The sequence below is a fragment of the Numenius arquata genome, chromosome 1, assembly GCF_964106895.1.
Source record: "Numenius arquata chromosome 1, bNumArq3.hap1.1, whole genome shotgun sequence".
Lineage (NCBI taxonomy): Eukaryota > Metazoa > Chordata > Aves > Charadriiformes > Scolopacidae > Numenius > Numenius arquata.
This window is the reverse complement of record NC_133576.1, coordinates 137,757,268-137,769,540: the sequence shown is the minus strand read 5'-3', so window position 1 is coordinate 137,769,540 and position 12,273 is coordinate 137,757,268. Positions and strand designations below refer to the sequence as shown.

At 48.7% G+C, this 12,273-nt stretch overlaps 1 protein-coding gene across 2 annotated transcripts in view; it reads left to right on the top strand.

The window, feature by feature from the left end:
* MYO7A (myosin VIIA) overlaps positions 1-11,644 on the top strand; it is a 68,304-nt gene extending 56,660 nt beyond the window's left edge. Inside the window, exons 37-47 of one of the 2 annotated variants that reach the window (XM_074152088.1) lie at positions 258-411; positions 524-679; positions 1,102-1,207; positions 2,883-2,996; positions 3,463-3,550; positions 4,247-4,353; positions 5,251-5,436; positions 6,627-6,737; positions 7,845-7,928; positions 8,463-8,582; positions 9,291-11,644. In XM_074152088.1, the coding sequence (XP_074008189.1) occupies positions 258-411; positions 524-679; positions 1,102-1,207; positions 2,883-2,996; positions 3,463-3,550; positions 4,247-4,353; positions 5,251-5,436; positions 6,627-6,737; positions 7,845-7,928; positions 8,463-8,582; positions 9,291-9,380 (1,316 nt within the window). In that variant the 3' untranslated portion in view covers positions 9,381-11,644. Of the gene's footprint in view, positions 1-257; positions 412-523; positions 680-1,101; positions 1,208-2,882; positions 2,997-3,462; positions 3,551-4,246; positions 4,354-5,250; positions 5,437-6,626; positions 6,744-7,844; positions 7,929-8,462; positions 8,583-9,290 lie in introns of both variants that reach the window. The other variant, XM_074152079.1, reaches the window with a different exon arrangement.
* Positions 11,645-12,273: the final 629 nt, after the last annotated feature.

The following is a 12,273-nucleotide window of genomic DNA, read 5'->3' as shown; positions in this document are numbered from 1 at the left end:
TAACGTGCAGCATTCTTAGGTCTATATATCTTAGGTCTATATATCCTGAAATATATATCTATATTTCAACCATGGTGACAGGAGAGAGCTTGCTGGATATCTCCTAAAGCAATTTAAAGTCTTTACCATACACTGTGCCCCCTCCGTCAAGTTGAAGTCACTTCTGTAGTCATGTGTAGGATGTCTTTAATCATATCATCAACAGAAGGGCTTCCCCAGACATCCCATTTAGCTGGTCCTTGACTCCTGCCTCCCACCAGTGCTGAAGTATATGGGTGACTACCCATCCAAAAGGACCCGCTCAGTCAATGAGCTGACAGACCAAATATTTGAAGGTGCCTTGAAAGCCGAACCCCTGAAGGATGAAATCTACTGCCAGACCCTCAAGCAGCTCACGGATAACCACATCAAGTAAGAATCATTCGTTCTCCTTGGCTCAAATGCACTAGCCTGTGCTCAAAAAGTGTCTGAAGTGTCAATGCCATGAGTGATTTTTTTACCTTCTGGGTGTATCCTTGTGTAGGTACAGTGAAGAGAAAGGCTGGGAGCTGTTGTGGTTGTGTACAGGCCTTTTCCCTCCAAGTAACATCCTCCTGCCCCATGTCCAGAGGTTCCTGCAGTCCCGGAAACATCACCCCTTGGCAGCAGATTGCATCCAGAGACTCCAGAAAGCCCTGAGGTACGGCACCAAAAGACCTCCTAGTCCTGACTGTGACACAGCATCCAAAGACACGTGAGAAGATACAAGTAGGAGATATTTTCATGGCTGGGGGGGACAGTGAAAGTTCACAGCCTCTCTCTGCATTCAACCAAGCTGAATGAAAGGGACGTTGGGTAGAAGATATCACTGGTAAACTGTCTGGGGAAAAACAGAGATTAATTAAGTTGACTTTTTTATACCAGCTTCATTTCAGTCACCTACAACCTAAGCAAATACATATTCCCCATTCCAATTTTTCTTTCTTCTTTTTAGAGGGGAAAAACCACTAACATTAAGAAATTAGCCAAAGTTACTCAAAAAATAATATGTATTACAATGAAATATTTAAACAAAGGATTCTTGCTTTGATGCTGTGGCACTTGCCACCTCCTGTTTTGCAGGAATGGATCCAGGAAGTACCCACCCCACCTGGTAGAAGTGGAAGCCATTCAACACAAAACCACCCAAATTTTCCACAAGGTTTACTTCCCTGATGACACTGATGAGGTAAACGGGGGAGAAGGAAATTCTACGTTTCTGTTAGGATGGCTGTGAATTTTGTTATTAAAATCTCAGAAGAGGTTAATATTGGTTCTGATTCAGAAAAGCTCAGCCTTTCCAGAACACTCTGGACCAGAACAGTGTAAGGAAAACCCCTCCATATCTACCCTGACCAGCTCAGGGGTTTGATTTACCGCAATTCCCTTTTTTCAAGACATGGGTGCTGTGCGGGTGTTCACTGGAGGCTTTATAGTGTGACCCCAGAAAGAAGGAAACCGGGTGGGTTCGTCTCCATTCACTTACTGGTTCACAAGCGATATCAGTTATTTTAGCCTAGAACAACAGATGCTGTCTACCCAACTCTACCCAGTGGGCTACCATGATGGGGCTCTCCAGGGACTGGGCAGACTATGGCAGCACTGGCAAGTAACTGAAATTATACCTTCTGACCTGGAATGACACAGAAATTGTACCTGCACTCAGAAACCTCTCATTAAGCATCTTACACGCAAATAAGGCAGCTAGTTATAGTGATGCCAGAGCAGATATGCATGTCCTTGCAGATCCTGCTGTCTCTTGCTGCTGATTAGTCTTCCTGTGAGGCTTGCACCTCTCTCCCCCCTCGTGCCCTTGGGCACAACTAAATTCCTGTACATCCAAGTAAGTTTATTTGTAAAGCAGTGCACACCCATGGAAGGAAAAGAATGATTCCTCTCCAGTAGTTGTATGTGCCCTTGTGTATCTGTAATGGAGAATTGAGAGAATTGCTGGGATTTCTCATCACTTTGAGTATGTTTTTCTACGTGACCAGCAACAAGCATGACACTGCTTTATACACATGCATCTGCATGAGAGCCAGTGGGGACTTCTGCACTTGGATGGGTTTGCTGTGATCCTTTTGGCCGTGGCAGTCACACAGGTGGACTGGCAGAGGAGCATCACACCAGTACAACATGCATCTGCACCAAGGATCTGCTGAACATCAGCAGCACTGAGCTCCAGGCCAATCTCTCATGAAATATGGAGTATGAGTCGTGGTGGTTTGGTGGTTCAGGATAACACAGACATGCATGTGGTGGTCAAAAACTTAAATTCCTTAAACTGCTATGAAATGAATCTCTTTAAGTGGGCAGAGTGAAACGGAGGTGATGTAAATGCTGAGCACAGCTGAAAAGGCAAAACAGGGGCTGGGACCGGCATGCAGGTGGGATGGTTCTTTATATATCCCATCCATACATAAAACAGGAGTTATCTCCCCTGTTGTCAGCTACCCAAAAGTTAGGCATTTGGTCTAAGCCAGGCATCTGACCTCCTCATCATCAGTGGAGAGACGGCTGGGACAAATCAAGCCTGGAGGTATCTCTCTCTCTTCCCTCCCCAGACAAATAGCTCTGAGACCTAATTGTTAGATCAGAAAAAGCTGTTGCGTTGCCTGAATAGCCCTGGATAAGCCAAGACAGGATATAGATAGAGCATCACCAAACACAATGGTACAGAGCAAGACTGAGCTCCTGTGAACATCCCTTCGTATGCCCAGAGCCACAATCCACAATGTCACTAATTTCATCGGTGATGGACACCTAAATCCCGTCATGTGTCTGAGCCTAGAGTCCCTCAAAGAGAACGTAAAGCAGAAATTAACCTCGAGATAGCTGTGGTGAGGATATTCCTTTCTTTGTAGGCATTTGAGGTGGAGTCCAGCACGAAAGCCAAGGACTTCTGCCAGAACATCTCCAACAGGCTGCTCCTGAAGTCCTCTGAGGGCTTCAGCCTCTTCGTCAAAATCTCTGACAAGGTGAGTGACCCACCCAGAGACTGGAGTAGCCCCAAGGCACTCAGGGTGACCCACCTGCTGGTGGGTACACATTGGTGAAGCCAGAGGAAGGGCTTAAAACACAGATGGGCAAAGCTCTCCTGGGCTGTTGCTGAATCGGGTTTATAGGAAAGGAGTAAGTAAGAAAAACATGCATCTTGGAGCTGCCTCAGGCAACTAGGGGAAATCTATGGAGATAGTCATCATGAAGGGAAGTTAATTGCCCTGGTGAAACAGGAAGCTGGAGTAAGGAGTAATGGGTGAAAGTGGAGACAGAGCCTGCAGCAAAGTGCTGGCAGTGGCTTCTTCATGTCAGCCATTTGTTACACATCAGTGTCACCAGGCCAAAGCAATGAGCCGTGACTACAGGAGATGGGGCAATGGTCAGCCCTGCCTGTGGCCTCTTGCCACTTGCTCAGCCTATGTAACCATGAGCTGTGTCCCCCAGGTCATCAGTGTGCCCGAGGGAGATTTCTTCTTTGACTTCGTGAGACACCTGACAGACTGGATAAAGAAAGCAAGACCCGTAAAAGATGGTAACGGTGACTTTTCTGTTGTGGGTCACACAGAGCCCTCCTAGAGCCCTTCAGCCCTTTCAAACAAGATTGACCATACAGTCTGCCACGTCTGTTGGGCCACACTGCTGTGGGTGTGCTGTCTGCACCAGCCCCGGGGACATCACCTGGGAGATGATCTCTCCAGGAGCAGTAAGACCTTTGCTCCAGACCTTGCCCCTGTGAGGAGCACCTGCTCTTGGCAGCAGGCAGCTCTCCAGGGCTGGCCCATGGGAAGGTTTCAGGGATGGGATTCATCTCACCCTGCTGCCCACATGCACCCCAGAGCTGGCTACAGCTCTGCTGAATAGACTAGATGGACTAGTTGGACTAGATGATCTCCAGAGGTCCCTTCCAACCCCATATCATTCTGTGATTCTGTGAATATATCAATAGCTGCAAGACACAGGTGCCTCCAGGGTCCAAGTCCTCAGTCCTGCGTTAGACATGAACATGTATCATTTAATTTTGAGCCATGCAAATGAATCCAGACACTCTTTCAATTTTATTAAAGCTTTGCAAGGGAAAGATGTGGTTTTCTATACAAGATCAGAGCCAGTTTGGCCTGGCCAGTGCCCCTGTCCCTGCAGGCTGTGATGGCATGTGGGCACTGCTGGCTTGCCAGCTGGTAGTCACAGCATTGCTCTTACATATTTGCTCTCTGCTTCTCTTGCACAGGTATAGTGCCTTCCCTCACCTACCAAGTGTTCTTCATGAAAAAGCTGTGGACCAACACAACACCTGGAAAGGACTCGATGGCAGACTCCATCTTCCACTATTACCAGGTATTCCGGGTGCCTGCAATAGCAGCAGAGACTTGGGAGGAATTAGGAATGGGCTACATAGACTTTGTCCATCTGCAGATCATTAAATAGGAAGAACTCTTGCCTTAAACAGAGCACAACAAAGAGCCCTGTTGAGTTGCATGGCAAGGAGCAATCTTCGTGGACTTTAGGGTAACCAGCTCAGCTGGGATTTGGGCCAGTTGCTCTTGGGTGGGCAGCAAGAAACAGGAGACAGCATGTCCTGCTGGCAGCCTCAGCAGGGAGGCCAAATTCAGAAGCGTCCTGAGGGTTTTCAGCCACCTCCATTAATGGAGGTGGGCTGTGATGGTCCCAGCAGTCAGGAAAGAAGTTACAGTTCTTCAGCTCTTGTTTCTTCTGGGATGGAAGAGACTCCTTCGTGTCCCGAAGTGCTCTCTCACACACACATACACTCCCTGTCTTCTTGCCTGGATAAAGTGGTTATCCCAATATGCATCCCTTAATGCTGCAGTTAATCACTTGACACATTTTCAGACACTGGTGATAATGGGGGAATAGATTTTTAAAGTTAAAAAAAAAAAGAAAGCAGAAAACCCATTCAATTCCAAGTGGCCATTACTAGTGGTAGATTTCCTGGGTTGAGGGAGGATGAACAAGATAGCTTGATAGCTAACACAGGGACCTCCCTCTTCCACATAACAGGAGACTGTTCTAGACCAGGGAGGATCTTTAAACATCTAGTGTGGTCGCAGCTGAGCAGCTGCCTCTTCACCGCACTCGACAAAACTGCTACGAGTGTTAACCAGGGCACAGCCTCTTCACCAAGGGCTACAGACCTCCACAAACTCCATTTGACATCTGAGGAGGAAGGTCTGTGGTCGTCCCCTCTGTCTCTGAGTCGTTCTTTCCTCCATGCAGGAGTTACCAAAGTACCTGCGCGGCTACCACAAGTGCACACGGGAAGAGGTCCTGCAGCTGGCGGCTCTCATCTACCGGGTGAAGTTTGAGGACGACAAGTCCTATTTCCCCAGCATCCCCAAGCTCCTGAAGGAGCTGGTGCCTCAGGACCTTGTCCGGCAGCTCTCTCCAGATGACTGGAAAAGGGTAAAAACAGCAGTTTGGGTCATATGCCAGGCCTGGCTGGGGGAAGCCCAGTCTCTCGTGTGACTTGTCTGACACTCAACGTTCAAGTGGGGCTGCCAGAATGAGTGACCCTTGGTCCCTCTTGAGCCTTAGCAGAGCTGCGGCCTCCCCAACATCACCAAGAGGAGGAATTGTACATGCGTGTTTGTACACAAGTGCCTTGCAGTGGGTTTTCTTTGTGGTGCCTGTGGCCGTAGCAGTGGATGCGGCCCCATGCGGACACATGCTGGGAGACAGGCTCATGCAAAGGTCTGTTGTTTAAGGCAGACTAGTGATTAGAGGGGTAATTCTCTCTGCTTTACGCCGGGAGAGCTGTAGCACAGGTACAGACAGATCTAGAGCCATAAAAAACTGAAGCTGGTGAAGGGTCTGGAGAACAAGTCTTATGAGGAGCAGCTGAAGGAACTGGGGTTGTTCAGCCTGGAGAAAAGGAGGCTGAGAGGAGACCTTCTCACTCTCTACAACTTCCTGAAAGGAGGGTGTAGCCAGGGGGGGTTGGTCTCTTCTCCCAAGGAACAGGCGATAGGACAAGAGGAGATGGCCTCAAGCTGCACCAGGAGAGGTTCAGACTGGATATTAGGAAAAAAATTTCCACTGAAAGGGTTATTAAGCATTGGAATGGGCTGCCCAGGGAAGTGGTTGAGGCACCATCCCTGGAGGTATTTAAAAGACGGGTAGACATAGTGCTTAGAGATGTGGTTTAGTGATGGTTTTTGTCAGAGTTAGGTTGATGGTTGGACTAGATGATCTGAAGGGTCCCTTCCAACCTAGGCAATTCTATGATTCTATAACATAGGTATCTCACTGCCAAGAAATAGTCTTGTCAGTCCTTGCTGTTTCCTGGACTTGAACTCAGCCATATGCCTAACCAGCGAGCTACCAGCTTCTCTGGTTTGAAGGTCTCTCAGTCTCCTCTGCTGTATAAAATTTATAATCCCTTTAAAGGAGTCACCAGCACAGCTCATCTAAGGAAGAAGGACCTGCCTTGGTTCCACACCCTGCCCCAGTGACCAGCCAGCGCTTTTGTGATGGGTTCATTGGAGCAGAGATTAGAACTGCCCATCTTTGTAGGACTGATGCTCCTTCCCTGCAAGCATCCCTGGTGCTAGGTAAGTGCAAACCCTCCAGCTCTGTTGTGTTCTCTCTTGCAGTCCATCGTGGCATACTACAATAAGCATGCGGGCAAAACAAGAGAAGAAGCCAAGCTTGCCTTCCTAAAGATTATCTTCAAGTGGCCTACGTTTGGATCAGCATTCTTTGAAGTGAAGGTACCTGCCCTTCTTGAGGGCTCTCTGGCAGCTTTGAGCCAAGGTCAGGAGCCCTGTATCACAGAGGGGTTCCAGGTTTGCAGGGTTGTCCCAGTGCCTGGACCACACTGGGACAACCCTGATGAAGCGGGGGAAGAGTGTGAGACTCTGATTTGCCATCAGCTAAGGGCCAAAACACTCATTTATTGCTGCCCTACCTCTTCACACAGACAGAGGTATTGTAGAGCTTCAGCATATCTCAGTCATTGGGTCTATACTTGTAGCTGTGCTGTGGAAGAGCCAAGAGCCATTCTGTCTTTTGCCAAGACAAAGGGGGATGTGTGGTTTTCCAAGGGACATGTCTGCATGCACAACAAACCAAATCCAGAGCACCCACCACAGCACCAGGTTCCCATCAACAACAGTAGAGTCCAGTAGTTGTGAAGTCTCTCCAAGTATGCTGGACACCTTATTGCAACTCCCTCTTCTCAATGACCACACAGTGAGCCTGGGCTGGAAACGAGTTGCTGAAATTACTTATCAGTTCCTTGAATTTGGGCACTCCATTTTCTGTCATGTCCATCTTAGATGGCATAAGGGATCTGATTATATCCAGAGACTTAGTAGCAGGGCCAGGAGCTGAGCTCCCATTTCCCGTACCGTACCTCATCAATGGAACAAATTGAAGGTCCTCGTGGCACAGGGCTGGGAGAAGGGTTTACCAGCAGGAACAAAACTGAATATAACGATCAGAAGGAGGCAGAGGAGTGTAGTCTTGGCCTGGACGTCCATAGCGGGCATGAGGAGGAGCTGAACTGGAGGGGAAAGGAAACATCTGGGGTTTGCCAGCTTGTCCCAGCTCTTCCTTGACAATGGCAAGGAACTTAATGCTGTCAGCAACTCACCTACAGGTTATCATGCATTTAGGAGATCCATAATTAACTAAACAGCCCTGACTATTGCTGATACCTTAATGGACTCTATGTTTGTTTTTAAAGGATAAACTGGATAGCAGTTAATGGGCCACCAAATGCTGGCAGGAGAAGACAGGGAGAGAGGAAATAGGAAAGGGTCTGATTTTGCATGACACTTCCCCTAACCAGTTCTTCTCATTTCCAACAGCAAACTACAGAGCCAAATTATCCAGAAATCCTTCTCATTGCCATCAATAAACATGGAGTCAGCCTCATTGATCCCAAAACCAAGGTAAGCAAAACTAAGGTCTTCACTAGATGCTCCTGATCCCACTGCCCAATCCTTCACAGAGGTCATCCCAAAAAAGTGTGTGTCAGGAGTTCTCATAAAGTCTAATTAGAAAGGCTGGACAGCCAGAAAAGCTTCTGGAGGCAGATAATCAGTGTTGTACAGAGGCATCCCAGCCTTTTTCAACAGGAGATGGATTGGGAGCATCAACTATTGGGGCCCTGTAACTGAAGGATACACACACTCCTTCCTTAATCCTTTCACAGACACTAGGACAGGAGCTGGAGTAAATGAGTTCCTACTAGTTACTTCCACCAGCCACATGGTTATTCTAGAACAGCAGTCCTCCACAAGCACTGGAGGAGCCAAAGTCTTGCCTCTCACTGCTGTTCCCATGAGGCCATGATACAGTCTCATCTCAGTAGACATCCTTGGTCTGCTTTGATGGAAAGTGAACAAGGACATGAGGCATCCCCACAGCCCATTGTGAAAGTTGAGACTCTTGTGTGTTGAGTGTCAGTCTTGTGTTCCCAACAGGATATTCTCATCACTCACCCCTTCACCAAGATCTCCAACTGGAGCAGCGGCAACACGTACTTCCATATTACCATTGGCAACCTGGTGAGAGGAAGCAAGCTGCTCTGCGAGACCTCCCTGGTAAGGGGTGTTAAAGATTATTTGGCACATTTATCCTGACTTTGGCAGGCAAAATTTAATGCTTCTAGCAAATTGTGTCTCAGGGATTCTCTGGGCTGAAAGCAGTCTCTTAGAAGAGCCCCCAATATGTTTTTTTTTCTTCTGGATCTCCCATGGCTCTGTTCAATGGATCAGGGCTCTCACTTGGTCCGTTATCCAACTTACAAGCAAGCCTGAGGCACACTGCTCCCTGTCACTGGACTGAAAAGCATATTAAAGCAGATGTGGGTTCAGGGCGTGCTCTTGAGCCCTTTTACCAAGATTCTTTGCCCAGCTTGTCCCTGGTAACAGTCAGAGCAACAAACCATCTAGACTGTCTTAAACCCAAAGCATGAAGGATAAAAAATCGTGCCGGCTTAGTTGTTATTAATCTGTGGCATTCAGTATTTTGTTGGCCGTTTGAAAGTCCAGGTCCCCTTCCAAAGCTCCCTACGTCCTTAGCCTCAGTAGTATCCTGGGACCCTGAGTTTCTCCATCTCAACACTGCAAATTATGTTCGGACTGTGTTCCTTGTGGTGGTGTCATTTCATCCAAGGAGAATGGTGGAATGGGTCAAAATGTACCTGAAAATTTGAAAGTCAACAACTGGTAGCCAGTGCGTTCAGGGTTCACAAGCCAGAGACTAAACTGTGCTCTAAAAGCAGGTAACATCTTCTCTCTCCTCCTCAGGGGTACAAGATGGATGATCTTTTGACCTCATACATCAGCCAGATGCTTACAGCCATGAGCAAACAGAGGAGTGCAAAGGGTAGCAAGTGAACTGCAAGAAGCCACTGGCAGGTGGCCATGGGGCTAATTCACCAGCTGAAGCCTGTGGGATACCCATGCAGCTGGGGGAGCACCTTTGCCTCCCAGATGTGGAAGATGAGCCGAACACCATCAGGGAGTTCGCTGGACTCTGACCTTGAGGGCTCAAATCCCACGTCCCCCTCCAGCGAAGACGACTATCTCTGACCTCCCGTTCTCCTTCCCCACCCTGCGCCCCGACTCCATCTTACACCTCAAAGATTTCCAGGGGTCACCACCGCACTCAGACAGTGACTGAGCAAAGACACTCCGGCAGGAGGTTTGCCTGAACCCAATGGCTGGCATCACAAAGGCTCTCGGAAGAGGATTTGTGTGTGTGCGTGTGCGTGTGTGTGGCTTGGTTTGGTTTGGTTTGGTTTTTTTTCTTAAGTAAGAGCGAGCTATCAGGATGCTAACGGCTTTTGGTGAGGTTATGGGCATTTCATGTCTGAAGAGAAATAACAGAGCCCCAACCTATGCTGTAAAGCTATCCGATGAACACTGAAGGGCTTATTTTTTGACATTACAAAAGAATACATTGTGTTCTTAAGAAGGACAGAAAGGAAAAGCAAGCTGGGAGGAGCACATTTTAACTAGGAATCAGAATAAACAAACTACTGATCAAACAGGCTAGAGTACTCAAGGGCTGTCCGTGCAATGCTGGAAATATTTAAAAAAACAGATTTTAAAGTTTTGTTTCTTCTTCTATTTATTTTTTAAAATATTAAAAAGGAAAAAAACATATCCTGCATTTTGTGCCGGTATCTGGACGCTGACTTGGGGCTGAGGGCGACCTGCAGGACAATCCCCCGCCCAGGGATTCCCCGAGAGTTGTGATTGCCGGAGGCTGAGTAAGGCACATCTTTCCCAACTTATGGGCTCAGCTGGAAGTGACGCTTGGAAGACGAATTATCTCCTTTTGCCCCCTGTGCCCAGGCAAATCAACCCTGGGAGGATCTTTACTGCAAGCTTCAATATGGATGTAGGGGTTTTGAAGTCCCCTGCTTGGAGGACTGAGGCCAAGCCGGTGTTCAGCTGTGATTCAAACATGGACTTGGCCATCGGGGTTGGAAACGGCTAATGATTTTATTGTGCTTTTGTGTGTGTTGCTGTATAAAATGGCTCTTTGCAAGTCCCAGCTGGACCTGAACCACTCACAGTGAGGGCAGGCCCTTGATTTCGGTAGGCTTTTCTCCATCTTTGGTTGGCTGTACTGATCTGCTGGCTGGTTGTCCCATCTTCCACATGACACCACACAGTGTGGAAACAGCCTGCTTTGGAGTAGAGGTGGGACTTGCCAGCACAGAGGAGGCTGAAGCCTTGCTGTGTCTGGGGGGAAGCAGGGGAAGGAGCCTGGAGTGCCTTTCTAAAATCCAGGCTTCAAAGGAGGATGTTGCCTGGGTGTGTGGCAACACGAGGGATGAGAATTGTCCACCAAGACCTGGTGCTGGTGTCGCTAACGCTGAGTGGATCTCAGTAGACATGGGAGACCTCTCTTGGTCCTCTGCATTGGGCTGAGTTTGGCTCCTTTCATTAAAGTCCATGTTGTAGGGTGTCATGTGTTGTTCTGTCAGCTGGGCTCAGTCACCCAACACCGTGGCGTCCCAGGCGGAGTTGGCAGCACTGCCTACTGGACTTCAAGGACTATGACATCCAACTGGGATGCAGCAGTGACTTTGGACCTCAGTTGCTCCACCAAAGTGAACGAGATGCTGCACGGAGACATCCACCAGCCAGCCAGGGCTGCTAGGAGATCTCCTTCCTCCACCATCCCCACTACCCAAGGCGCTCTGGTGATGGCAGCATGGTTACACCAGCCAAGGCTACACTGGGAGCTGAGCTGCCTTCTCACCATCCCTCTCTGATGCTTCTCTCCCCTCCCTAGCTGCCATGATCCAGCTGTCCCAGGGATCCCACCCATCCTTAGACCCATGCCTACCACCACCACCGCTTTCGTGAGTCTCCAGCCATCCCTGCTTCCCACAGTAGACAATGTGGCAGAGCAATATTTCCCAGCGCTGTCCCAGGCCAGCTTTCCCACGCCACCACCCTCATCCCTCCACTCACAGCTCTGTCAGCCTCCCCATGCACCCCACTGTTCTGGGGGGTGCCGGGACTCTGTGTGCGTGTGCCTGTGTGTCATATATATTAGCGTCTGCTGCCCTCTTTGTATTCACACTGAGCGATGTAACATGAAAAACATGTCCGAGCAAAATACTCTAATTAAAAAGCATCAAGTGGTTTGTGGGAGGCTGTTCTGCACTGCGCGGTTGTGGTGGTGTCTGCTCGGGGAAGGGTGGGCTCAGGGCTCCCAGGTCCTCATTGGACTTGTGGCAGAGTGGGACTCCTGGTGAGAGTATTCAGCGATGGGAAGCAAATCATCAGCGTGCCCCAACAGGAAATTAATTGAACTCTTTGCTTTTTGGGTAAAAAACACTGGAGCTCAGGGAGTCTCCATTGCTCGTCCTCTAAGACAAGGGCTGGTTCTTCCACAAAGGCCAGTTTTGAGCTGAATCACTGGAAGTACTGGGTGAAAAGTCTGTGTGTGGGAGTCAGACTACCAGCCGTGTGCTTAACAGCATTGCCAGACCCTGCTAGCCGTGAAGCAGCAAAATTATTAGCTGAGGTGTGACAGGGCGTAAAGCATTGCAGGACACCACAGGTCAAAGGCTGCTGAGGATGAGGAAGGTGAATATGGGGAGATACCACTGCATAATGGCCAAGCAGGAGCCCGATACATGGTTGAAGGCACATTGAGGTGGCTTTTCATAATACATATTAAAAGTCTTGATCAGGGATCACCACTTGTCCCAGCCAGGTCCCTCACCTGGACACTGGTGGACAGGCTGAGGACCCGATGGTGCTC